At 53.4% G+C, this 25,085-nt stretch overlaps 14 protein-coding genes across 14 annotated transcripts; 6 read left to right on the top strand and 8 right to left on the bottom strand.

The window, feature by feature from the left end:
• Positions 1-837: 837 nt before the first annotated feature.
• Positions 838-2,301, top strand: PV08_00389 (uncharacterized protein; the record flags this gene model as incomplete). Its single annotated transcript, XM_016374754.1, has 1 exon — positions 838-2,301. One exon carries the CDS (start codon positions 838-840, stop codon positions 2,299-2,301), a length of 1,464 nt encoding a protein of 487 aa, XP_016240030.1.
• A 29-nt stretch (positions 2,302-2,330) lies between these two features.
• PV08_00388 (uncharacterized protein) lies at positions 2,331-3,903 on the bottom strand (the record flags this gene model as incomplete). Its single annotated transcript, XM_016374753.1, has 4 exons — positions 2,331-3,082; positions 3,153-3,507; positions 3,567-3,719; positions 3,790-3,903. 4 exons carry the CDS (start codon positions 3,901-3,903, stop codon positions 2,331-2,333), a joined length of 1,374 nt encoding a protein of 457 aa, XP_016240029.1.
• Positions 3,904-4,282: 379 nt separating this feature from the next.
• Positions 4,283-6,038, top strand: PV08_00387 (uncharacterized protein; the record flags this gene model as incomplete). Its single annotated transcript, XM_016374752.1, has 2 exons — positions 4,283-4,437; positions 4,520-6,038. The coding sequence occupies 2 exons, from the start codon at positions 4,283-4,285 to the stop codon at positions 6,036-6,038; spliced, it is 1,674 nt and encodes a 557-aa protein (XP_016240028.1).
• A 28-nt stretch (positions 6,039-6,066) lies between these two features.
• On the bottom strand, positions 6,067-7,584 carry PV08_00386 (kynureninase; the record flags this gene model as incomplete). The annotated part of the gene is made up of 3 exons (XM_016374751.1): positions 6,067-6,494; positions 6,545-7,019; positions 7,090-7,584. 3 exons carry the CDS (start codon positions 7,582-7,584, stop codon positions 6,067-6,069), a joined length of 1,398 nt encoding a protein of 465 aa, XP_016240027.1.
• A 330-nt stretch (positions 7,585-7,914) lies between these two features.
• Positions 7,915-8,608, top strand: PV08_00385 (uncharacterized protein; the record flags this gene model as incomplete). The annotated part of the gene is made up of 2 exons (XM_016374750.1): positions 7,915-8,199; positions 8,252-8,608. The coding sequence occupies 2 exons, from the start codon at positions 7,915-7,917 to the stop codon at positions 8,606-8,608; spliced, it is 642 nt and encodes a 213-aa protein (XP_016240026.1).
• Positions 8,609-9,004: 396 nt separating this feature from the next.
• On the top strand, positions 9,005-9,940 carry PV08_00384 (uncharacterized protein; the record flags this gene model as incomplete). The annotated part of the gene is made up of 1 exon (XM_016374749.1): positions 9,005-9,940. One exon carries the CDS (start codon positions 9,005-9,007, stop codon positions 9,938-9,940), a length of 936 nt encoding a protein of 311 aa, XP_016240025.1.
• Positions 9,941-10,423: 483 nt separating this feature from the next.
• On the bottom strand, positions 10,424-12,835 carry PV08_00383 (N2,N2-dimethylguanosine tRNA methyltransferase; the record flags this gene model as incomplete). The annotated part of the gene is made up of 1 exon (XM_016374748.1): positions 10,424-12,835. One exon carries the CDS (start codon positions 12,833-12,835, stop codon positions 10,424-10,426), a length of 2,412 nt encoding a protein of 803 aa, XP_016240024.1.
• An 864-nt stretch (positions 12,836-13,699) lies between these two features.
• PV08_00382 (uncharacterized protein) lies at positions 13,700-14,280 on the bottom strand (the record flags this gene model as incomplete). The annotated part of the gene is made up of 2 exons (XM_016374747.1): positions 13,700-14,218; positions 14,272-14,280. 2 exons carry the CDS (start codon positions 14,278-14,280, stop codon positions 13,700-13,702), a joined length of 528 nt encoding a protein of 175 aa, XP_016240023.1.
• Positions 14,281-14,822: 542 nt separating this feature from the next.
• PV08_00381 (uncharacterized protein) lies at positions 14,823-16,694 on the top strand (the record flags this gene model as incomplete). The annotated part of the gene is made up of 1 exon (XM_016374746.1): positions 14,823-16,694. The coding sequence occupies one exon, from the start codon at positions 14,823-14,825 to the stop codon at positions 16,692-16,694; it is 1,872 nt and encodes a 623-aa protein (XP_016240022.1).
• Positions 16,695-17,029: 335 nt separating this feature from the next.
• PV08_00380 (uncharacterized protein) lies at positions 17,030-18,031 on the bottom strand (the record flags this gene model as incomplete). The annotated part of the gene is made up of 1 exon (XM_016374745.1): positions 17,030-18,031. One exon carries the CDS (start codon positions 18,029-18,031, stop codon positions 17,030-17,032), a length of 1,002 nt encoding a protein of 333 aa, XP_016240021.1.
• A 423-nt stretch (positions 18,032-18,454) lies between these two features.
• Positions 18,455-19,405, bottom strand: PV08_00379 (uncharacterized protein; the record flags this gene model as incomplete). Its single annotated transcript, XM_016374744.1, has 2 exons — positions 18,455-19,098; positions 19,150-19,405. The coding sequence occupies 2 exons, from the start codon at positions 19,403-19,405 to the stop codon at positions 18,455-18,457; spliced, it is 900 nt and encodes a 299-aa protein (XP_016240020.1).
• A 662-nt stretch (positions 19,406-20,067) lies between these two features.
• Positions 20,068-20,853, top strand: PV08_00378 (uncharacterized protein; the record flags this gene model as incomplete). The annotated part of the gene is made up of 1 exon (XM_016374743.1): positions 20,068-20,853. One exon carries the CDS (start codon positions 20,068-20,070, stop codon positions 20,851-20,853), a length of 786 nt encoding a protein of 261 aa, XP_016240019.1.
• A 159-nt stretch (positions 20,854-21,012) lies between these two features.
• On the bottom strand, positions 21,013-22,146 carry PV08_00377 (uncharacterized protein; the record flags this gene model as incomplete). Its single annotated transcript, XM_016374742.1, has 2 exons — positions 21,013-21,692; positions 21,855-22,146. The coding sequence occupies 2 exons, from the start codon at positions 22,144-22,146 to the stop codon at positions 21,013-21,015; spliced, it is 972 nt and encodes a 323-aa protein (XP_016240018.1).
• A 368-nt stretch (positions 22,147-22,514) lies between these two features.
• Positions 22,515-24,382, bottom strand: PV08_00376 (uncharacterized protein; the record flags this gene model as incomplete). The annotated part of the gene is made up of 3 exons (XM_016374741.1): positions 22,515-24,062; positions 24,173-24,282; positions 24,346-24,382. 3 exons carry the CDS (start codon positions 24,380-24,382, stop codon positions 22,515-22,517), a joined length of 1,695 nt encoding a protein of 564 aa, XP_016240017.1.
• Between the last annotated feature and the right edge of the window lie 703 nt (positions 24,383-25,085).

The following is a 25,085-nucleotide window of genomic DNA, read 5'->3' as shown; positions in this document are numbered from 1 at the left end:
TTTGAGACTTTGTCGCCGAGACCGGCTGCACCCTCTCCCGCCATGGGGAGAGGTAAAATGCACATGCCTCCATTTGGTTAGCATCTATTCTAGGCACCCCTAACTTTGCCATTCATGCCTACAACGCGCCTATTCCCTACCCATCACATCACAACCATCACAGCCACAGCAAAGACTCCTATTTTGCAAGTCTAGAGTACCAAACTTGCCAATCTAGAGGGCGGTGGACAAGCGTGTCAAGGGAGAGCGGTGATGTACAAGTCCAGAGGGTGATGAAGAGTTGAGTCTGGAGTGTCTAAGTCGTACAAGTTTAACTAGAGGGCGACAATACGTTGGGTAATGTGAGCCTAGACCGCCCAAAGTTGTAAGTCAAGCTCGAAGAATCTGTAGTTATCAAGGAAGCCTTAGTTAAAGCATCCTGAACCACAAAACCTGGGTAAAAAGGGTGGCGAAGAGACGATTTTAGGGGCACCTACCTAAATTACATACATACAGTACGTGCGCGAGGTGCCTAAAAATTGCAGGGTCCAGGGAGCTTCCAGAATGAGTGCGCTTTGGGCGAGAAAATCGTCCCCCGATTGGGAAAGGTTACCCCGCGCGTTTGTGCGTTTTACCGTACCTCTGACCGCCTATAAGCATCCCTGGCACTCACCAAAGGTGAGCACTAACTAACTAGTTAGTTGGCTAGTTAGGTAGACCCCTTAAGCAATGAAACAATCTAGTTAACTAGGTACAGTAAGTAGGTGGTTACGCTCTCGACCTCGACACAGCTGGCTACGACACCCCAACACTCACACACACACACACTCCGACTCCGACTCCGTCTCCGTCTTGCCGATGACACTGGTCTTTGCTCTGGGGTCGAACGGCTACGGACAGCTTGGGACGGGGCACAGGGAGGACTCGGCGGCGGCGCAAAGGTGTCTGTTCGAGGGTCCTCCACAGGTAGAAGAAACCCCGTGCTCGAGTGGCCGCTCGGACGGGGATGGCGATGCCGACACGACGACGTCGATTGAAAGTGGAACTGGAAACCGGTCTGGAACTGGAACTGAAAACGACGATGCGACGACGACTACTGTAACTATGCAAGTCAAGAAGATCGTGGCAGGAGGGAATCACACTCTCTTATTAACGCTCGACGGTAGGATATTTGCCGCTGGTAAACCCGTCGGGGAATTTGAACGAGACAGTGATGAAGAAGAGCAAGAAGAAGATCAAGGTCAACCAACACCACCGCCACCGTCACCACCACCACGACCACGACAACCATCCACACGAACGCCATCCACCGTATTTCGAGAATGTCGAACCGACTTTCTCGCCGGAGCCACGACCGAAACTCAAACTGAAGCGGAAGCGACTGGCCCCAAACGAAATACAAAATGCTACATATCAGACGTCGCGGCGACATGGGACGCTTCGTTCTTCGTAGTCGATCGGAAGAGTGTTTATGTCTTGGGAACCGGGTCGAAAGGAGAACTAGGCCTCGATCACGATGTCCACGAGACGAGACGACCAAGGAAGGTCTTTGATGTAGGTCATCAGGATGACGATGATGGCAACGGCAGTATATCATTTACTACTGTCGAAGCAGCTACTACGACAATAACAACAACTGCTGCTGAAGCCGATATCTTGACAATCGCAGCGTCCATGTCCCACGTCGTGGTCCTTTTATCGGACGGCCGCTGTTTCGGCTGGGGAGCCTGCCGCAAGGGACAGCTTGGGGACAAGTTCCGAGTGGACAAGGCCCTATGGCGGCCGACGAGGATCGATAAGAAAGACTCATCGTCATTGCTGCCGTTCCGACCTGATGGCGTTGTCCTGGGCCGTGAGTATACTGCATTCTTCCGCTGTGGGAAACCGCTGTTGGTCTGGGGCGAACGAAAAGATTTTCTTCATGAGGGGCAGCAAGCATTGAACCATACACTTCATAAAGGAGATATCGTGGTCTCAGGCTGGAGCTCGCTTCATATATTGTCTTGTTCTCCTTCGTCCTCGCCAACAGTCATGAGCAGCGGCAAAAATCATCGAGGTCAACTGGCCCCAGACAAATTGCCGTCCATAACCGCTTTGGCTGCGGGTAGCGAGCATTGCGTGGCCGTCACAACTACCCAAGATGTCATTGCCTGGGGTTGGAGCGAGCATGGAAACTGTGGTGCAGAGGTAGACCGCAAAGGCAATGTTGCAGGACGGTGGAATGTGATTTCCTTACCTCCTCTCAGCAGTAAGTACCGCGTCACGGCTGTCGCTGGAGGCTGTGCAACCACTTTTGTCATCTGCGAGAAAACCCGGCCTTGAAGAAATAGCAGGCCACGAGAACGATTTGGTCAGTCGAAAATCCCACGAACTTGGGACAGCCGTTGTGTGGGCGCGATCTCGTGCGGGAATCTTGACTTTATCATCGTCGGCCGGCGGTCCCGTTCTTGCATGGACGCGAACGAATGTAACTCCGAGTCGCGGATCCGACGGGAACTTGACGCCGAAACTTCGTCAGCAGTGTTGTCCCAAGTCACTATGTCGGGCTCTGTGTCAAAGTTGGGCTCGTCCCATTGCTGGTCGTCGTCGTCGGCAGGGATGAATAGACTTTCGGGATCGAGGCTCGCTGCTGGTAATTGTGCCGAGTCTCCTGATTCAGTTTTCGAGAGTGGCGGTGGGAGTTCGCGCTCGCGCACGGAGGTGTGTGCTGGCGGAGGCATCGAGGCAGAATCTGCAGGGCGGAAACTTGCTGGGAGGGTAGATCCCGCTTCTGTCGCTGGGCTGTCGGGCGGCCGAGACACAGGGCGCAAAGAAAGATCTCGAGCCGGCGTGCTTGCACCCGCAGCACTGGGGACAGCCGTTGTGCCTCGAGTCATGAGTGTAAATTCCGCCATGATACCGTTGTCTTCGTACGTTATCTGCATGGGCCGATTGCCTCGGGAGTATTTGGCCGTCACTTGGGCTCTCATCGATTCAGCGTGCGCTATAATGGCTCGGAAATCTTTGACCATGGTACCGATGTGGAGACCCTCTTGAACGTTGAAGCTGGTGAAATCTTTGCGCTCGAGAGCGACAGAGGTGTGCATTGGCTGCTTGAGGATTTCTAGAAGTGCAACGCCGGCAATGAGTCAGTCATCTGAATAGGTCGTTGGTTGGACTTTCATGCTTCATACCTCTACCGCTCTGGATCTTCTCGGTGTAACTTGTAAAAGTGACTTTTCCATTCTGATAAAACCAGTCGAGTTGATCTGTCTTTGGGCCGAAATACTCAACCACATCGCGCAAAGTTCGAGACGAAACGGTCCATTGGTTGGGAGAAGCGCTGTCGTCGAATGCAGCATGCAGGATCTCCCCGGACTCGTAATACAACCTGTAGGTCTTGACCACGCCCTGGCGGCAGTTCAACCGGAAGATCAATCGGCACTCTGCCTCGTCGGGATTTGCCTGTAGTTCGCACTCGCAATTCTCGAGCGCCGTGTCCCTATCTCGCTGATCCGCTAGGCGACGCTTGAAGATGGAGAGAAGAGCCTACGGATAGTCCGTCAGCAGGGCGGAATTGTTCTGGGCGGACGAAGAGAAAAACACACCCTGTTCTGGAGTTTACACGACCAGAACTTTGGCACTGCTGGGCCAGACGGGCTCCTCGGCCCGGCTGAAAAATGATACTTGGTGAAAAAGGAAGAGCCAAGGGTGAATGCAGCATGGGCTGTTTTGGAGATATTGAGACTCGATATGCGAAGCTGATGACGAGGAATATGAGTGAGCTAGAGATTCAACAGAGGGTCAAGCTCGCGATCACGATGGTCTTACAAACTGAGGAGTGGCTTCTAGCGAGACGTCTTCGTCGAATTTTGCCAGACAAGACAGGAAGTCGTGGATGTAGCCCACTCCCTGAGGGCCGACGGTGAAGAGAAGCGTCGGCATGAGCGAGTCTCATCAACAAGTCAGCGGCAATGGTGACGAGACGTTGAGTGGTGGTATGGCGCTGATAGATACCTCCTGCTTGTGGGCTTCCCGTGTTCCTTCCGCACTCGTGCTCCGGTGCGACACGCGCTCAGACGCGTAAAGCGCAGTGATGTCATTGGCTGAATCCGACGTCGAAGCGTCGCTTTCATTCAGTATCGGAGGATGCCATGTTTACCTTAAATCCTTGCCCATTCATCCTCAGTCATTCTTTTTCAAATCCTCTTTGCCACTTCGATCCCATCCTCGAAAACATCTATACCATCTATATCATTAATCCAATACCCATTTCAACTTCTTCTGATCTGCCCGCTGCCGGCGAAAGCCGCTGTGGCTAGGGATGTCGTCGGCAACTGGCCGGGGCACGACGCTCCCAGATGAAATACTGGCCATGATCTGCGCAGAGCTGGGCAACGACAACGATTTTGGTTCTCTATTCAGCTGTGCTTTGTCCTCCAAGTCCTTTGCAGACCCTGCTCTGCGGACAATGTACCAGTACGTGCCCTGACCCTTATCTCCCTCACCGCAGCCCACGATTGTCGAGATTAATGGTTTCCTTTCTCTATGATAAACCCAGACGCCACCAGTTCTCCCCCGTCTTTGAGCAGCGGGATGATCTCGTCATGCAGAAGGAAGTCGACTTCTCGACGAAAGCAGCGGAAGAAAAGCGACTATACCAGAAATGGAACCTCCTCTGGCGTTCCATCATATCGTCCAGTCTCGACGATACGAGGTGGCCGACGTACAAGCCGTACTGCCGGTACATCACGACACTGGACTTTCGCAATCTCCTCGCCATGGTAGATGACTTCAAATTCACGCCGCAGGTCCAGTCACAATTCTTCAAAAAGGGCCTGCAAAAGTTCTGGTTCCCTAAGAAGGAATTCGCCCGACAAACAGTCGACGGCGTTGCGACCGTGAACGCCGTCGGTGACGCCCTGACCGCAAAGACCCACCTGCTTGAAGAGATCAACGGTCATGTCAGTCAAGGGCACTTGTCTGACTGGATAGCCCTCTCCCCGAAGCTGGTGAGTATGGTCTTGTGGAAGGGCGACGCCCTGTCCAACGGTGCTGGCAAGGCCATTGCCCAGCACTGCGAGTCGTTCAAAAGCTTAACCATACATGAATGGTCAAGTCCGGATGCGGACATCGCGTGCTCCACCTTCCTCAACGACCTAAAGCCAGACACGTTGGAATACTTTGAGATGATCAGCTTCAACACATTGGGAAAGCTGTCCTTTGCTGCTCTAGGACGACACAAGTCTCTACGTGAACTATCATTGAGCAACCTTGACAAGGAAGCCATGCTGAATCTGAACGCGCTCAAAGAATGCACCGAATTACACACGCTCAAGCTCGACGACAATCTGGGCAACGTGCAGCTCCAAAGACTTTACAACGACGTGTTTCTGGAAGTCGTCAATTGGCTCAGTTCGTGTCGAAAGTTACGAGATCTGAGCTTGAAGAAATTCTTGGATGGGCCTGGCATTCTCTCACGGGTTCTGTGCTCGCCCAACGTGCACTTGACCAGATTATCTCTAGAAGGGTACAACGTGCGTACCACGGATTCTCAGCTCTTCCACTCCGCACTTCCGGAACAGCAATCCTTGGAATCAATATGGCTCAAGGGCCAGGGCGAGTATACCACCTCCGATGATCTTGCAATCATGGTCCAAGGTCTATGTGGATTGAAGAACCTCAAAGAGCTTGTGCTCAAAGATGTGTCGGACGAATTTACCGAGACGCATATTGCGACCCTTGCCCTGAGCCTTCCGCACCTCGAAGACTTGTGGACGAGTGGTGGCGAGATATCTGAGGACATTCTGGGAATCTTGGCTGGGCTTGACAAACTCAAGAACTTGACACTCTACGCTCTGACACAATTCAGCTCCGAAGCCATCCTGGACTTCTTGGAACGTCTCAATCCAGTAACACAGAAAGGGTTCAACTTGTCTTTGATGGCCGCGCACCCTGACTATGACTTGACCGAAGCGGAGCAGGATTTAATCCGAGAGTACATTCGAGCAAACCTGGATGGCCGCTTTGACCTTGTTGTGTGGAGAGAGCTTGAAACAAGCGACAGTGAGGACGATTGAAGCGAGAAAGTACATATCATGGAAGGCTTCATGTCTTGGATGCCTTGTCGAGTGCCGATTCCAAAACTTGGCAAAATCGAAAGACATCTGTAAAAGTGTTGTACAGTGGCGCCGGCGCTACTCTGATGACGTCCGGCTTCCTTTCATCGATAATGACGCCCTCGTCCTCGAGATGTTCGAGCACATTGTCAAGCAAGCCAGGAGCCAAGCGTATGCTGAGCTGTGCGCCACGTTCAGTTGGACTACGAGGTGTGATGATGTCGAAGAGCCCAGGTCTTCTGAGGGCCATTGAGTCCAGGAGCTGCTCTAGATAAGCTGTCAATCTCAACGATTTCTGACGCAAGTTGGTCATCGATGTTTCGTTGAATATTTGCAAAGATGACACAACAGCGGCGAGATCAAGGGCACTGGGATTGGAAAGCTGGTAGCCTTTGGCTCCTGGTCGTGGCACAAATTCTAGCAAGAATTAGACATGTATCCAATGTAAAACGAGCAATGATACCCACTATTGGTCATCTGGAACCTTGTAGACTTGTCGTCTCCCCACCACCCACTCAGTCGAGGCCAGAACTTTGGCGTTGAACCTTCCGTGTCGACTTTGCCATATTTCTCGTTGATAAAGATCCCCGCCATGGCGCCTGGTCCTGAGTTGAGGTACTTGTAGCTGCACCACGCCGCAAAGTCGACGTCCCAGTCGTGTAGTTTCACGTCAACGTTACCAACCGCGTGGGCCAGATCCCACCCAATTAGAATGCCACGAGCATGAGCATGTGCCGTTATACGTTGGATATCGAAGTACTGGCCTGTGTAAAATTGAATGCCTGGCAAAAGAATCAGGGCGAGCTCAGATGCATGCTCGTCGATTGTTTTGAGAATCTGCTCCGTCGGAAGAATTGGGCGATGAGGGTTACTTGGTTCTAGCAAGACCATCGCTTCGTCTGGGTCGAGTCCGTGGTGAATGATTTGCGACTCAACCGCGTACTATTGCTTGGTGGTTAGCCATTTTTTTTGTTGCAACGCTCTGAGGATGAAAAAGGGAAGGGGGATCTACATGGTCACTGGGAAAGGCTTTGCCTTCGAGGAGAATCTTCCAACGCCCTTCTCCTTTCTTGCTTGGACGATAGAAACTGGACATCAGGAAGTGAAGATTCCCCGTAAGAGTGCCCATGACAGCCACCTCGGCTTCGAGAGCCCCTACTACAGGGGCCATAAGCTTAGCTGCGTGATCGTCAATGTCCAGAAATGGTGGTAGAGGAGAGTCAGTATGGTCGACGAAGTGCCCTGTGACGGCCTTGGTGCGCCATTGGGTCAGGAAAACATTGACAAGGTCTCCTGTACGGACAGGCTGGAGGCCTAGAGAATTCCCGCACAGGTACGTACAAGGCCGTGACAGGCCTTCTGTGGGAGGTCTGGCTAGAGTAGGCCGCTTCAGATCTGCCAGAGTTGGAATATGAAAATCTGATCGATAGTCTGGCAGAACGTCTGTCGCATCGAGTGCAGAGGCATGCTCGATCGAAAACGGCTCAGCGCTTCCCGTGTGGTCCATGCTGTGGTTTTCTCGACAGATTGAAGCTTCCAGCAGTTTTCCCTTGCTGATGTGTCGTTCTGCAGGAAACAATACTTTTCCGCCTATACACTCAAGACACCCACGGGCATTGGAAGCATCTGTCTTGGCCCTTCGCAAATATCGATATGACTGTCTGGATTCGGCCTGGTGGCGCTTGAGTCAAGTCAATGCAGTCGGTGCAATTGTCAGCAACCGAAGATTCTCCGCACGGCATCTTCAAGCGCTCCGAATTGCGGTGCATCAACATTTCTTCTGTCGATGTGCCTGGTTTGTTCCGAGTCAAGCACGAATCGTCTCTACCTCAGTACCATGTCGCAAACAACCCTGAGACTTGCATTCTCAGCTGCCAGGCCAACGCGCCCGCAAGATCCTCGACTGTATATCCAAGCCTGTCGGTCTATCTCACACTGCGTCCGCAAACAGCCGCTACTCTACCAACGACTGCCTTTCAGACACTCTAAGCCAGTGTCTCCTGCGTCCACAAGAGGCTTTTCAAATACAAGTGCTGCACAGGCCACCGTCGTGGCAAGAAACCCCCGCGTCGATGATGATGGCAAGGAGATGACGATCGAGATATCAGAACGAGCTGCGAAGGTAGGTGACCATCCAGCCTGCCTTTGGTTGAGCAAATACTGATAACTTTCAGCGTCTGAAGCAGATAACAAGCGCACCTCCTCAAAAGAACACACTTGCCTCATCCCCGGCCACTCAAGACGCACACCTGCGCGTGACCGTAACTTCAGGTGGGTGCCATGGTTTTCAATACTTGATGTCTCTCGAGGACTCTTCGAAAGTGGATGAAGAGGAAGATACGATATTCGCAGCTCAGGATAGCGAAGGTACTGGGAAGGCACAAGTCGTCATGGATCAGGCATCGCTCGAACTGCTGAAGGGAAGCACTATCGACTTCACAACAGAACTGATTGGCAGCCAATTCAAGATCGTTGGCAATCCAAGGGCGACCAGCAGCTGCGGCTGCGGCACAAGCTTTGATATTGAGTAGGGACGACCAAGTTCACCTGCTATGGAGTTGTACTCTTCCATTCCTCTTGGACTTTCTTTCCGCCATGTGCGATATACTCAACTCTGTATGAGAAATTCCACATTCTTCTACCAGGATACCATTACGCTTGTACCATCACCGATACCTTATCAATTCATTCGTGCCCCCCCCCCGGGGCATACCGTACTCGTCAGTGCAGCGACTTAGCAACACTGCCATCGTACCATAGCGAACAAGCCTCAGCGTGCTCTAAGACGAACTCTACTGGTCAAGGTTTGTTATATCACTTCAATCCTCCTTGACAAGACCACGGCTGCCACAGTCTTGAAGAAAATGTGCATCCACGAAGTTTGCATCAACCATCCGCACCCCAAAATTATACGCATTACTCCTTGCATGACAAGAATCGTCAACGAGCTTGGCCCGCCACCATGGCTAACGTCAACCCTGGAATCGACAGCCTCGAGGAATGCCTGGTCATATGCTCCTGTAGGCATGACGAAGGGCATTTACGACGCCATCGCCTCTCGCTCGGATTACTACCCACCGGAAGCAGTTACGGAGCCCGTGAACGGTGTATGGGCACTTGAAGCTCGGGATCGTCATTTCACCATGATGAACGGACTTCATCGAGCCAACGCTGCAGCATCCCTTCACAGCGGCTCCAGCTCTCGTGACGGCACTACCGCCGGCACGCCTGAGAACGCGAATATCCCTGAGAATGGAAATCGCACAAGCTCAAACAATTCCAACATTGCTCCGGACAACCCTACCGCTAACCACAATCACCCACCGGAATTAAACCACTCAGATGATGCATCAGCTATCGACGGCAACAGCACCAGGAATCGAAGCCCAGTTAATGGAATATCTCAGATGGACGGACGCCGCTCTCCTGAAGGTTATCACAATCCCGACAACGACACCCCCCTTGATGATTCGAATCAGACCCGCGACGAGCCCCCAACGCCGCCGTGGGTAAATCTCAGAGCTAGTCATCCATTCATCCCTGTTGGTGGTCTCAGATTGCCGAATCATTGGCCGAATGGCCCCGATTTCATTATGCAGGGCCATGCTCCATCTGACAGAGCGGCCAGATGCAGGCAGGTGGAGATGAAACAGCCCTATTGTTTTGGGCAATGGTACGAACGGGAAGGCCCAATCATCTTTGCGGTGTTACCAGCGATAAGCTGTAATTTCGTCCGTTGCTGCGATGGCCGCTACAGGTCGCAGCACGGGGAGGTATTGGAGGATGTTCTTCTATTCCCGGAAGTAGCAGGAGACGGCCACGAGGATCAGGAGGTAAATGGAAATGGGGTAGTACATCACTGAAGGCAAGGACTCAACAATGACAAGGACTGTATTTAGAGTTCTGTTCGTCTTCAGAAGCCTATAGTATATCGCTTGAATACAGTATGAATTTGGAATTACTAAAGGAAGTAAGAGCCTTGCGGTGTTTGATATCCTTTCGCGCCGTCTTATCATTTGACCTTTTCAAGACGATTCAAGTAAAGACTAATGACCCTGATGTTGCCGTTGGAGTGTCAGGATTCAGCGGATTTGTGTATCCTCGTTTTTGCAAGAGACTCACAGGAGAACTGCCGAGTCTGCCTTTTTTTTAAAAAAAAAAAAAAATAAAGGAAAAAAAAAGGGGTTCGGGTGCTGTTGGAGAATGGAATGAATGATTGAGTTGTGAAATCACGCCTAAAGGGTGTCAACGTAGAGAAAGTACTAACTAGCTCTCTCCACAAAAACGAAGCAAACCCTTATCCCCTGACCTTAGTAGAAGTGACCTTTGACTTGACTTGACTTGACTCATCCTGTTCTTCCCGCGCGGCTCATCGGACCCCAGTTTTCGCGAGGGTTCATCTGGTACCTCACGAGCCTGCCGCGAGGTTTGTCCCTGCCCAGCTTCTCATCAAAGACGATCTTGAGCTTTGTGGGGTCGACGGCGGCCGGAGGGCTTTTTGAGAGTTGTGCTTGTTGTGCTTGTGCTTGTTGTCGTGGTTGACCCTGACCTTCCCCGGTATCACTCGTCTCGGCCGTTTCGGTTGTCGTGTCGACACCGCGATTCTCAACGGGCCCGCCGTCTTCTGCCGCTGCCGCTGCCGGTGCTGCTGCGAAATCCTCCACCTCCAGACGTTTAAGCATACCGTGCAGAATGGTCTTCATGTCTTCTTTCGACTCGCATCTCGCGAGCTGATCTTTGGCCACGGTGGCGAGTCCGGACACGAGTGCGCGCTCGCTGCCTCGGACCTTGGCGAGCAAGGTCCAGCCTGGTGACCCGCGCTTCACGGCGCCGTCCCTGATCTGGGCCATTGTCCGCGTGAACTCGCGCATGATCTCCCACAGCACACTCCAGGGCGCGTTGGTCTTGATGCTGCCCGGTTTGCAATGCGAGCGGGTCACGCGGTAGCCGGTGCTGATGATGGCGCCGCGGACCATGCTCTCCGACGGCGTCGTGCTGTGCATCACTTTTGCGAGGTTGGTGGGAATAACGAAGAACGGAGCTGCGTCGATGACTTGGGGCGGGAGGCGCGAGATGATCTTGGAGTTGGGGTCCGCCGAAGATGGGGACGACAAGGCGTCCGTTGTTGTTGCTGTTGCTGGTGGTTCTGTCTCGGCCGCCGCTTGTTGCAAGGTGAGGTCTTCTTCGAGGGCGAGGGTCAGCATCCCTTCAAGACGGTCCGTTGTACCGTAGACTTCCCCGTCGAGCGAGGGCAGTTTGTCGAGCATTTTCTGCACAAAGTACGGATTGTGCAGCGGCCCGGCCCACATGGGTCCGCACAAGTGCGTCTTCGAGCCGCAGTGCTCGCAGTTCGGCGGAGCCGTGGGCGCTTGCGCGAGTGAGAATTTGTACGACGACTCGCCGTTTCTCGACGTCTGTGGCTGGCTGCGCAGGAGGGGCTGTGTTGTCCACGCGCCGCAGCCGTGTCCGCAGCTGTACACTATCATCGTGGTGCCGGGGAGGAGCTTGACTTCAAGCGGTTTCCGATGGACCCGAATGAACAGCCGAGCATAGTAGTCGATGTACAGAGACAAGAGCGGCTCGATTGCGAGGCCGTACCGCGCGGCCGACGTGGCAACGGCGTTGAGAATCAATCGCAGTCCTCCTTCGTGGGAGTAGGACCCTTTGACGGGCATGCCGCCGTACATTGCGTATGTCTTTTCGGGATACCCAGTTGAGGCGAAGACGCCGGCGTCGGTGCATGTGACGCAGAGCATGCCGCCATCCTGGACCGCTTGCAGACTTGCATCGATGAAAGGCGCGGCCGTGCCGTACGGGTCGAGATCGATGACATCGAAGCGGTGGACGTAACGCTCCCCTGACCGGATCTTTTCGTTCCCAACTTTGGTGTACATGAATTCACGAGCGTCGCCGAGGTTGGAATGTACCTTATCTTGAACTTCGTTGTGCTTGATGTTGAGGTCGATGCTGTGTACTGATTCCGGGGAAATGTCATTTGCGACTATATTCGTGGCGAGGGGTATCTCTTTAGCGTACCGTAGTGCTCGAAGGCCCGTTGCGGATAAGGCGTCTAGAATCGCAAAAGGTGTGCGTTTCTGCGTGGCCGCCGCGACGACTTTTGTGGAATCACCTTTTGCCTCCTCATTTTGCTTCTTCTCTGCGATCTGGACCCCATCTCCTTCTTGCTGTGACTTCTCGCCCACCGGGTGACTGGTTAGTTCTTCCACGGGTAGGTCGTCATCATCGTCTCCGACATTCTGGTCGGTCCTGGCCTTCTTCGATTCAGCCGCTACTGTGTCCGCGTCAGGATTTGAGATATCAGCCGCCTTGCGTTTGCGACCACCATTCGATGCTGTTTCATTTTGGCGGGCTTCCCCGTTCTCCACCGCATAATTGCTGGCTTCTGCTACGCCATTTTGCTTTTGCTGAGAAGTTGTGCCGTAAGACTTGGAAGCGCGCTGTTTCTTCCTCTCCTTCGCATTTTTTCGACCTTGGTGCTTTCGACTCTGCTGAATTTCCTTCTCGAGCACCGCACCTTCCGCATAGACAGTAATTGCGAGAACACTGAGATCTCGATTGAATTGTTGAATTGGGTTATAAAAGACCGCTTGGGCGCCTTCGTCGTTATTGTGTCCCTTCCTCGTATGTGCGTCGGAGTCTTGCTTGTATGGCGCAAGCACCGATGCTAATCCCTCGGTGACCTTTCTGTATTTCTTGCCATCAATTTCAGCGACCTCGGGCGGTTTCGAGGAAGCCATATGGGGCCGCTGTGTTGAAATATACCTAGAGCACTTCAATGATGGGGAATAAGCCTGAAAAGTATGAGAAGCGCCCACAGACCGTGGTCGGATTTTATTGAAGAGTAAAAGAATTTTCATTCGTCCCCTTACACCATACCAAAATTCTCAACAACCTCCTCAGTGACTGATCACGAAGTCAATGCTTAGAACAAATCACGACGGGAAACTTTTTTGATGCAGCAGCGCCAAGGTTGAATTCTGCTCAATTACTATTGGTTCGTCAGACGCAGACGCAGCCTTGTTCAGCCTTGTTTAGTCACCGGAATATTGACAACGGAAGCAAGCAGTACCATATGATGCACCATTCGATGCTCCGGGGAGGAACATCGGTTTCTGTCATAGGAAGTACTTATGTTATCTGGGTCTAGTGTACAATTAAGGTTGGATCCAGACAGCTTGAGCCTTTAGCTCAACATACGCAAGCTTCCTAGTTAGCAACATCACCAGCGGCTCCAGTTCCTCAGTTTATGCGCTAGCTGTCTCGCACACTCCGTACACTCAGCTTTGATCCGTCAGTGATGTGCATCTTGCAGGCCAGTCTCCCTGCAGCGTTGTCGTCCCAGCTCGAGCTGACACAGGCGAGGCACCGTCTCTCGACAGAGCGGATTACCTGACTACGATGATTCTCTTGAGGCCTCAGCCGATCCACTGTGTTTTGTTGGTGATACTCTTCGATGTTCGCGAACATCAATACGGCCGGCAAGGACTGAGACACTATATCGTCGTAGCTGGCTGGGTAGCATGAATCCTAAGGGCGCTGGGCCGGACAGGCTGTGATCTCGGGACGGTGTTGTTTTGGAATGGCTATACCGCGACAGTGAGTCAAGATCCTGCGGCGATATGACTGCGACATTGGGGCATGCAACCCGTTGGTCTCCGGGGATCGTAGTAATCTTCAACATCCGTAACGTCGCTGTCCGCGTCTGCTTCAGCGGGCTTTGGAGCCTCATCGTCGTCAATATCCTTCTTCTCCGCCTTTACTGGTTTATCATCATCCGCGGGAGCAAACGCATTTTTAAATCCTCCTTTCTTGAATCCCCCGCCTCCTGTGGCGGTGGTTTTGTTGGCACCGCCCAGTTTTATCTGCATCAACGGCCCCTTCTCTTCCTTTTTGGGTTGCACCTGTCTCTGCATCTCTTTCATTTCCTTTAGTCTCTTCTTGTGTTGGTGATCGTAGGAAGATTCATGGGCTTCGAACTCGTTCATGCGACTGTAACCTTTTTGACATAGCGAACAGAAGAAGGCGCTCCGCGCTTGTTTCGCAGATTGGGTGTTTGCCGGCGGAAGAGTAAATCCTCGCTGAAGAGCAATGTACGAGTCAATAAGGCCATCGAGGGAAATCTTTGCGAGCACCAACTTCTGGCCGCTGAGCAGCCAACAATGATACAACTTACCGGAGCCATGATGAGTTGGCGTGGCCCTCAAACAGTCGACGAGCGTAGTTACGGTCCGCCAAAGTGAGACCAGCCAACACGCGTGTTTGGAGCCTTGGGGCTGAGATGGAAGACTGGAAGAAGTCAAAGTCAAGAGATCGAGGGTGGTGGTTGGACGATGCGATGTCCGGGGATCGTTCTCGTTTGATCGGCAAAGCCTGCATCGCCCCCTCCTAGGACTCTTTCAGCCGCATCAATCAGCCCACTCTTCTGCGCTGTCCACTTCCTGAGTGCACCGTTACACTTATGCATCCATAATTCCGGAGCAGAAATAGCCAGAGGAAAATGCTACTTTCACCTCTAAAGACACGAAAAAGACGCAGGCGGGCCCAGGGTTACCAGTGATACAAGTACAAAGGCTGCTTCCACCGTATTCCCAGCAGATCTACGGTGACAGTCTCTTTTCCAGACTCAGCTTTGCTTTGACTTGAACGCCCGGGATTCGGAGCGGACTTAGTTTTTCAACCCAAGAGACAAGCTCATGTCGTCCATCAACCGTCTCAGCCGCCGCGATGCGTCTCATCAATGTCCGGACTATGCAATTGGAGGAATTCCACAGCGGCCAGGCTCCAAAGTATGCTATTCTATCGCATCGATGGGAACTTGAGGAAGTCAGCTTCCAGGATATGACTGATCCTCAGATATTCGGCAAAAAAGGATACGGAAAGATTCAATCGGCTGCTTGGCTGGCGAAAAACAAAGGTCTCTCGTATCTCTGGGTCGACACCTGTTGCATCGACAAAAACAGTTCGTCCGAGTTAACGGAGGCCATCAACTCCATGTATAGGTGGTACCAGGAGGCTGAGATCTGTTTTGCTTTCCTCACGGATGTCGAAATCCACAAGCATGAAATCTCAACCAGCGTATGGTTCACAAGAGGCTGGACTCTTCAAGAGTTGATAGCCCCCAGAAACGTTGCATTCCACGACAAAAACTGGGTGTTTCTTGGGACAAAGGAGCAACTCGCGACCTATCTTGCTCAGGCAACTGGCATCTCGTTGGATGTCCTCGTCGGCAAGAGCAATCCTTCAAGCTGTTCTGTGGCACAACGGATGTCCTGGGCTGCGAAGCGGAAAACAGAACGCATCGAGGACCGGGCGTACAGCTTGCTAGGTATTTTCGACGTTAGCATGCCTATGCTGTACGGCGAGGGTGAACGGTCCTTCACCCGATTACAGGAAGAGATCATCAAGCATTCAGATGATCATTCGATATTCGCCTGGGATCGAGGTCACAAGGGGTTTTTTGGAGGCTATAGCGGGCTTTTAGCAACGTCACCATCGCAGTTCGTCATGTGTCAGAGCGTTGTACGGTCATCAAGGGAGCTCGTCAGTACTGGCGGATTTTCCATTACGAATGTCGGTCTCTCTATCCAATTACTGACTGTCCCCTGGGGCATGGAAACCTATCTTTCAATCCTGAATTGCAATATCAAAGACCGCCACCACGAAAGGCTGGGGATATTCCTTGAACGACTGTATTCTTCCCATCATGAACCACAATTTGCCCGAGTCCAGTATGCTGGAGCCACAGTACAGCCAGTGTTGCTCGAGCAGGTTATGAAAGACAGCCAGCGTCGAATCCGCCATGTACACGTGCGGCAAACAATCATTGATCCGCCCCTCCGCCGGTGGCACGGGTTCCGTCTGCACGAGCTGAAGCTACCAGATTACAATGCGCAGGAGCTCGTGCAGGCCGAGTTTCGCTTCAGGTCTACCTTGCGGCATAGACTTCGATACGAACCCGAAGAAATACAGTACGCGCAAGCGTACCTCCCAAATGGTGTTCAGGGCCTACCTCCACGACCTATCTTCTTTCCGATGCCGAGCGGGCGAGGCACTGCCGTGGTCATCTACCTTGAGCCCTCAAAGAAAGACAAGCACGGTGAGAGGGTGTGCTGGATGAAATTCGGCTTCGACGAGGACTTTTGTCCGATGTGCATCATGGGCCGCCGTCGGTCGCTGTGGGGTGGCAACAGCGCACACCTGGCCGTTACCCCTCAGTCATTCGATGACGCAGAACATACGCCCGGCGAACACGCCCTCTTGTTCAGGAACGACTGGATCATCAAGAACGCCGGGGACGTCCACATCAAGGACATGGCAGCGTTGTGGCAGTCTCGGGACTTTTGCATCCTGCGTGGACACAGAGATCGAGGGCTAGATGTGAAGATTCCCTTTCTTCGAATGCATGTTTCGGTTCGACTGGAGCCTGTCCCCGAGGGCTATGCGCCGTACAACAAGCCAGACTCGCTTCTGGCGGGAATGCAAGTCTGGACCATCAATGTCAATTCCTGGCAGGATATGACGGGCAACGGGCGGGTGAAGACGGCAATGGGTGCTGGGGAGCTGCTTGTCCGGTCTCTGGATGATATATTTGGCTAGTTCAAGCGTTTGTTCCCAGCAGTCGACGACATTGCTGGTGAGCAAGCCTGGACTTATGCAAGACGAATTTCAATTCGATATCTGCTACATTTAGGTAGGTGTTCGGGTGATAATAATGGGAGGGACCCCGGTGTCTCGAGAGATTCACAGTGTTGATGTGCCCCTGAACTAGGTGATGAATTCAAATGGCCCCGGTGCCCGTCGTTACCCATCAACAGACCCCGCGACACGTAGCTTGCACTTTTCCTCTCTGTTTTGTTTTCGTCATGCTCAACCCCAGTTCGCGGCTTGTCGTTCAGACCCCGAGCGGCTCGCCAGGGAGAAACTCCAAGTTTCTACAATGCCAACGTCCGCTCGACCGTCTCCTTCTCACGCTCGAAGAAGCCGTCGACGGAACCTAACTCGATTCCGTAGCTTCTGACCTTTTCCAGATCGACAAGATGCGGATGGTCGCTGAGGAACAGCTGTGCCGCCACGAAAAGGTTGGTGTCCTTGACGGCCTCGGCCTCCTCTCTGGACATGTAACTCACACTGACGGTCTTCCTGTGGCCGACCGCACGGGTCAGCGCGTCGGCGATGTCCGAGATGGTCAAATTCGCGCTGGAAAGCGGGATGGTCTTGTTGGCGAACAGTCTCTCGAACTCGTCTCGGTCGGCGTAGATGCTGCGGGCGGCGAAGCGGCCAATGTCGGCCGGGTCGAGATGGCTCATGCGCAGAGTGGGCGGGAACACGACGGTCAGCGTCGGCTGCTCGGCCGTGAGCGTCGGGTACATCATCTGGCTGACGGGCAGGATGTAGTTGGTCAGGAACGACGCAGGCTCGAGGATGGTATATGTGTAGCCTTCCGGCGCGGAGCCGGCTGGAGGGTGGCGGACCGTCTCTGCGATGGTGCTCTTGTTGGTGAAATAGGCCTTGAAAAAGGGTATGGACTCGAGATCGGGCAGGTCCTTGCGTGGCTCGATGCCGTACACCGACGCCAGGATGACGTGCTTTATGCCGGCACCCATGCTGGCTGAAAGGACGTTGAGACCGTGGCGCCCTTCGCCCGTGGGGTCGGTGAAGACAGGACTGGGATTGACAAACGCATTCGTGCAGCCTGCGGCGGCTCGGGAAAGCGACTCGGTGTCGTCAAAGTTGCCCTGGAACATTTTGATCTTGGCTGGGTCCAAGGCAAGCAGAGCTTGGGACGCAGAGGAACTGGCGTCACGGACCAGTGCGTGGATGGTCAGGGACGTTTCCGGATGAGCTGGTGCAAGTTTGAGAAGTTCCCGGATCACGTAGCCCCCTTGCACCCCGTTGGCTCCAGTGACCAAGACGGTGACAGATGGAGGCGACATTTTTGAATTCCTTTTCTTGCGTGAGCTGGGCTTTTGACCTTCTCAAAGTTAAAGGAGAGGATTGAGACGAATATGAAGCTGTGTCAAGGATGCCTAATGTTGTAGGAGTTGAGGCCGCCGGGAAAATGGCCTGGGTATTTATACTGTTCTATCGGCCGAGAGATGTGGGCAGGGAAAGAAACATCGACATCGCTCGGGTCGTTAACGCAACTGACCGCCATGGACGTGCAGGCTGTTGATTGGTCCTTGTTCGAGCTCTGTCGGCCGATACGATCGAATTGGTATTGGAATGGTTGACTTGATCGCTTTGATTCGATATCCTGGCAAGGCCGTCATCCGTGAAAAGGTTGGCATTGGACGAGGATCTTGCGGGGCCACATCTTGTGCGTGGTCGAACTACCACCAGGTATAGAAATGTCGCAATCAGTCATCCTTGTTGCTACGGCGATTGAGCTTCCAGAGCTCAAATAACCTCGTAAAGTAGAAATCGAAGAAGCCAGACCATGTGTATCCACCCGCAAGGAAATACACCACCCAGGATTTATTCCCTTCCCAGATCCACCTTTTCCTTGCATCTCTCAAGAACCACCTCCAGGGCCACGGTCCAGCTCCAGGCAAGACTTGTCGGACGACGCTCGCAGCATATGCTTCATTGGACATGGCACCTTCTTGAGAGTGACCTTGGCGGCGCAGATAGTTCTCTTCCACCGTAGTATAGACGCTGTCTCTCGGCAGCACGCGGGTGACGTGCGAGTTGATCCGAGATTTGACTCCGCCGGTTACGACCGTGATGACTTTGACGCCAAGGGGAGCGAGCTCGACCCTGAGAGTGTTCGAGTAAGCATGCAGGGCTGCCTTGGATGCGTTATATACGCTGCCAAACACATAGGGAATGACACCAGCAAGACTTCCAATCATCACGATTGTTCCCTTGGCCTGAATGAGAAGTCCGGAAAAGACCTGCACAATACGCATTATGGCGAATAGGTTGACATCGAATATCTTCTTCGCTTCGGCGAGATCAATATCAAGAGCTGACATGACGTACGAAACTCCGGCATTGTTGACTTGTAGAAGTGTTAGCATCAAGAGTAAATTGTTGAAGTCTTTCCACTGACCTAAGTAGTCGAGGCCCCGGCCCTTAGTCAATCTCTCCACAGCCTCTCTACAGGAGACGATCGACTCATCATTATCGACAACCAAGGACAACGTCTCAATACCTTTCTCCGAGAGACTCGTTAGCTGTTCGGTCTTGCGGGCCGTGGCGAGGACTCGTAGCCCGCGTGCATGAAATTCTAGTGCAAGAGAATGGCCAATTCCTCCTGGTGCACACCCGGTGATAAGAACCGTCTTTCGATCGTCAACTTCGGTCATGACGAAGAGCAGTCAGAACCCGTAGGCGATATCCACGGGTAAATCCAAAAGGTGATCACGACTTTGAGGGACGTGCTAAGTCTACCGCCTCTCGCTCGTTTGCGACAGAATATCAGACACGTTAGCTGAACAAGAAATCCCAAGGTGGTGTATGTGTTCAGTGCATTTATGACAAAGCTTGATAGAGGAAACAGCTGTACAAAACGTTTCTTCGTTTGCGTGACCCTCATGTTCACCAGGTCCAGTAAGCACGCCAAGTATTTGTCTCACTCGGAAACATTAATCAGAATAGACCTCTCGGGAGCCGGTGAAACGTATCCCCGATGCCCCGCTGCCTGCTGCCCCGCGTTTTGATAAGCTGCGACTTGTTGAACTTTCTGCCCCAGATCAACAGGAGCATGGACGAGCTGACCCAAGTCTACGCCTACTCGCTGCCATGGTGAGGCCTCAATCATACCATCCACGGCCCTTGACGCACCTCGTAAGCGCCATCTCTCCTGCTGGTATCTGACAGCTTCGCGCATCCAAGGTCTTGTTCCTCCACTCTACATGTTGTAAGTACGACACACCGTGATATCCTACACACACACGTCTCAACAGCAGCGGTGTTATTGATCCCGTCCTAAACCTTCACCTCCTTTTTCTTCGTCCTAGACGACACGATGGCGTCTACCACCATCACCACGTCCCCCGACAAAGCCTTCCTCGATAAATTCATCTCCCTTCTCTCGCGCTCCTACTTGACCACGCCATTGACGACCGCCTTCATCACTGAAATTGACGGGACACCTGCAACGGCAGATCCCGCCGAGGTGATCACTCCGCAACGATTGAGCCAACACTTCACACTGGGGATCACAGCTGCGGCCCGGAGCAACGTTGCGTTGATACAGAGCGGGGACTTCGCTGCCGCCGCGCTTTGGGAGCCGCCTGACTTCTGCGGTATTCCCCCCTCGCAGGCTCGCCGCAATCCAGGGCCAATCCTACAGGAATGGCGTAGCACCGCGCGTGAACTCAAGGCGAAGTATCTTTCCCTGCCAGATCAAGGCCCTCACAGTTGGGACCAACCTGCGGCACCAAGTCAGTCGTCGGGGGCGCCTTCGGAAGATCCGTACCCTGCAGACTTCAACAAGGATGTTGACTTCGAGACGAGACCTTTTTATCATCTTGCTATGCTGGCGAGAGACCCGGATCTTGACCCAAAGGAGAGCTTTGCGGCTGCAAAGGCGTGCATGGATTACTACGTCCGGAAAGCCAAAGAGGAGGGAGTGCCCATATACCTAGAGACAGCGAGTGAGGCTTCCAAGAAGGAGTATGAAGATCTAGGATTCAGAGTGTGCGAGGAAGTGGTCATAGGGAAAGGCAGGGTCAATGCCAAAGGCTGGCCTCAAGAGGGTGGCGAGGGTGTCAAGACCTGGGCGATGATCTGGGACGAACATCTGCAGTAAACGGGCAGTCTCTTTAGCAAGGAGCTACCTGCTTTTGGCCCTGGGTACCTAAATGTTGGTCAAGATTCTAATGCTGCATGCAGCTCTTGCAAATCACTTGCTTGGGCGAGCCGGACGAGCGAGCCATAGTGTGTTTTTGTTTGGTACGTACCTAGGTATCTACGCGAAAGAAGCTGGGACTATATCTTTCTTTCCCTTTTCCTTTTCCTTTTCCTTTTCCTTTTCCTTTAGAACATCCAGGGCCACTGCATTTCTCCAGCTTTGATCCCACCACCCAACCGGGAAGAAGGTGTTTGCAAACCACGTCCTCCATGCCCCAGTGCCTCTCCAGATCTCCTTCGGCGGACTGTCCCAGTTCCTCACAATGTCCCTCACAACGTCCCTTGCCCACTTTTCCGGATCCTCCCGATGGGGGAACGCATTGCGCATGGCCCGTTCCGTCTGGTCTTTGACGGGCAAGTATATCGACGTCGGGGGCAAACTGGCATTGCCGCCCTGGTGGTTCGCGTGGAATTTTGAATGGACACAACCCGTCTTGAGATCTACGACCCGGACGTGGAAAGGCTCCAGCTCGATACGCATGTGCGTGCTGAACATGGCCGCGGCGGCCTTGGAGGCGTGGTAGACGGAATTGTGCGGCGTCGGCTCCACGCTCGACACCGACGTGTTGTTGACGATCAGGCTGCCTGCTGCGCCCGTGTTGGGGGCCGGTGACGATCTGGCCGCGTGTATGAGCAGCGGCAGGAACGCCTGGGTGACGCCTATGTACGACCAGACGTTCACGTCGAAGAGCTCCTTGGCTTCGGGGATTGAAATGTCGGAGACGGGCATGTTGTAACCTTGTGCGTGTGTCAGTGCGGCACACGATTAGCCATGTTCGTTTGGCCCTGGGTCCTATGAAGAAAGAGAAAACTGTGCAGGTATGACACACAGACATCCAAGAAATTGAGGCGCCTAGTCAGTGCTGGGCTGGTGTTATATCAGGATGTAGGGCACCGTACCTCCACCCGCGTTGTTGACCAGGCAGTCAAGACGCCCTTCCTCCAGGTCTCCTTCTGGCTTCGCGGTCAGACTTCGAACTCGAGCCACGCATTCCCGGATAGAGGTCTCGTCACAGACGTCGAGCCTCAGGCATTCAATACCAAGCTCCTCTAACCCTGACATGCGGCTGGGGTTTCGAGCCGTCGCGAAGACGCGGAACCCGGCATCGTGAAATGCTACCGCGAGAGCATAGCCAAGGCCGTTTTGAGAACAACCTGTGATGAGAACCGTGCGCTGGATAGGTGTCGACATTGAAGATTCGAATGAAGGCGATTGTGCTGGAAGAGAAGAGGTCTTTCGATACAGTCTGAAGCGTACGGACAGTGGGAGTACACAAATACCATGATGGATGCAAAGTTGGTAGGTACCTTATGTATAGATTATTTATTCTGAGGCGATGAATGACTAAGCCGGACGCAACACCACGTCTTTGATATCTTTGTTTTCCTTTCCCACTGCAAGGTAACCACCAGTAGACACAACATTGACATCTTTTTGTCTCGTCAATGTCTGAGTGCTTACGGACTCCACATCCTTACTGCGCCGGGAAAATTGCACAGCAGATCATCCATTTCCCACTGCTCTCCCCGATGAAAGCCTGACTATGAGCGGACAGTCGTTCAGAGTCTCGATCGGACCTTTTCATCCTTGATCACGACGCCCTTCTTACCGGCCTTGCTCATGTCTCTCAGGACTCTCCGCAGGATCTTCCCACTGGGCGACTTGGGGATCTCGTCCACCACTTCGACCTCGGTGACCCACTTATGCCGCACCTTTTTGTCCTGGACGTACTTGATCAAGCCTCTGCCCACGGTCTCGGGGTCACGGCGTTTCGACGACTTCAAGACAACATACGCCTTGGGTCTCTCGCCAGAATAGTCGTCCGAGATGCCCAGAACAGCCACGTCCTCGACGTCAGGATGTCCCAGGAGCAAATCTTCCAGCTCGGCTGGCGCGACTCCGATGCCCTTGACCTTGATCATTTCCTTCAACCTGTCCGTGATGGTGAGCAGGCCTTCCTCGTCAATGGTTCCAATGTCACCCGTGTGCAGGAACCCGTCCTTGTCAAAAGTCTCGTCCGTTGCGCGCTTGTTGTTGAGATAGCCCATGACCACCTGCGGTCCTCTCGCCCATATCTCACCGGGCTCGTTCAGCCCGCACTCCTTTCCCGTCTCCGGGTCGACAATCTTGACCTCGGTGCTTGCCACGATCGTCCCGACGCGGAATGCGTACTTGTAGTCGTACTTTTCAGGAGGGTGGGCGGTGATGCAGCTACAGCTCTCCGTCATGCCGTAGCCTTGCTTGAACCCGGTCCCGGGGAACTTCTTCTTCAACAGTTCGAGAATCTCGGCTGAGAGGGGTGCTGCTCCGGACGAGAAGCGCTTGATGCTGCTGAGGTCGTACTTGCAGACTGTCTGCTCGTCACGCACCAAGCGGATCAGAATCGGGGGCACGAGCAGTAGCTCTTCGAGCTTGTACTCCTGCACCGTCGCGAGCATGCTGTCCATGGTGAAGCTGGGAAGCATGTACACGTTCGCGTTCAACAGCACGGGCAAGCTGAGCTGGTGCACCAACCCTGTGATGTGGAACAGGGGCAACACGGCCAGGATCTTCCGGAGCGTCGGGGGTGTGATTTGTCGAACCTGCAGACACTGCGCTATCACGTTGCTGTGCGCGATCATGACTGCCTTGGGCAGACCGGTTGTGCCGCTGGAGAAGCTGAGGTAGCCGCAGACGTCCTTGTTCTTCTTGCCGGGAGGCAGTCTGAACTGCTCGATCTGGTTGGAAGACCCGTAAGACCTGCCGATCTCGAGGAGCTCCGACATGTTGGTGAAGCCGGCCATAGTGCCTTCGAGCAGGAAAACGTTCTCCTGTGGGATCCCGGCGTTCTTCGCGGCCGCGGACGCAACGGCCATGCTTCCTGGAACGGTGAAGAGGAACTTTGCTTCTGCCGTTTTGAGAGCGTAGCTCATCTCCTCGACGTTGTATGCCGGGCTAGCACCCGACACGACGCCTCCTGCTCGCAACGTGCCGAACATGGCGCATGGGTACCACACTGTGTTTGGCGAGAAGAGAGCCACCGCTTGGCCTTGCTGGAGACCGTACTTCTTCACGAGAGCAGTCGACAAGTGTGTAGTGTGCGTCTTGAGATCTGCGTAACTTAAGTGCTAACGTGGATATCGTCAGTGGTAACTCTTCGCCCATACATCCATTTCTGGACCGCCGGTCACACCGGATGGCACAAGAATCTCCATCGAGAAGATCCGTATTGACATACCTCCTTGGTTATGGCGTTGGTGAAACCCTTGATCTCGCCTGGCTGGAAATTGCGGAGAGGACTGTACTCTGAATCGAACAGCCACGTCCATACCGGGAGATGCCATGGCACTATGCGACAAAAGTTAGTCGCGTGCTCTGTGACGGCTTCGGGAATGGTACTCAGTCACTTACTCTCAAGCGGTGGCTGTGAGGACTTGAAGATCGTCATGGCTCGGAATTTCCTTCAGGCCCAAAACTACCGTGGCAGTAGGTGCTGGAAGATACAAGAAGGCGTGCTGAGCCTGTTGGTAGCAGCTTGACTTGAGTATACAAAGCGACGGAACAAGGCCAGGCTTCAATGATCTGGACAAGCAGTTTGTACTAGAACCCTAGACCTGGGAACTAATGGTTCGAGCGCCGCGATGTCAGAAAAGTCATGTCAGAACAGTACCTACCCAGGTAGTTAGAAGGACCTCGAACAGGGCGATGCGCGAGAGGGATGCTGACATCAGGTAGTAATTGCCTAGGTAGCCACCCCAGGTGACTGTAAACGTGCCATTACCCTCGGGTCTTGCCGTATACGATTAACCGATCAACGACCTGCGACTTTGCCTTTGGGAGTGACTCGAGGTTGTCCTCGTACACACACTCTGAGTATATCCTCGGTTCAAGTCGAAATGCGGAGTTGGAGATTGTGGAGCACACGAACCTAGGTCTCCGGACGCAAGGCTCCCTCTCGGCCTTGTATGATGTCTCTACGCACCTAGCGAGAAGAAACAAATACGAGTGCGAGAGTGACATGCCATCAAAAGTTGGCCATTACACATGGAAAAGGAACATGGGAGCGCCGCTTCGGCATCATCGAGCAGAATCGTTGCCATCCCTTGATTCTGAGAGGCACCTGCCAGCGCCGCAAATTCCCTGTTTCTTGT

Source organism: Exophiala spinifera (genome assembly GCF_000836115.1).
Source record: "Exophiala spinifera strain CBS 89968 unplaced genomic scaffold supercont1.1, whole genome shotgun sequence".
NCBI classification, from domain to species: domain Eukaryota; kingdom Fungi; phylum Ascomycota; class Eurotiomycetes; order Chaetothyriales; family Herpotrichiellaceae; genus Exophiala; species Exophiala spinifera.
The sequence above is the reverse complement of the archived record's forward strand: the minus strand, read 5'-3'. Positions and strand labels throughout refer to the sequence as shown.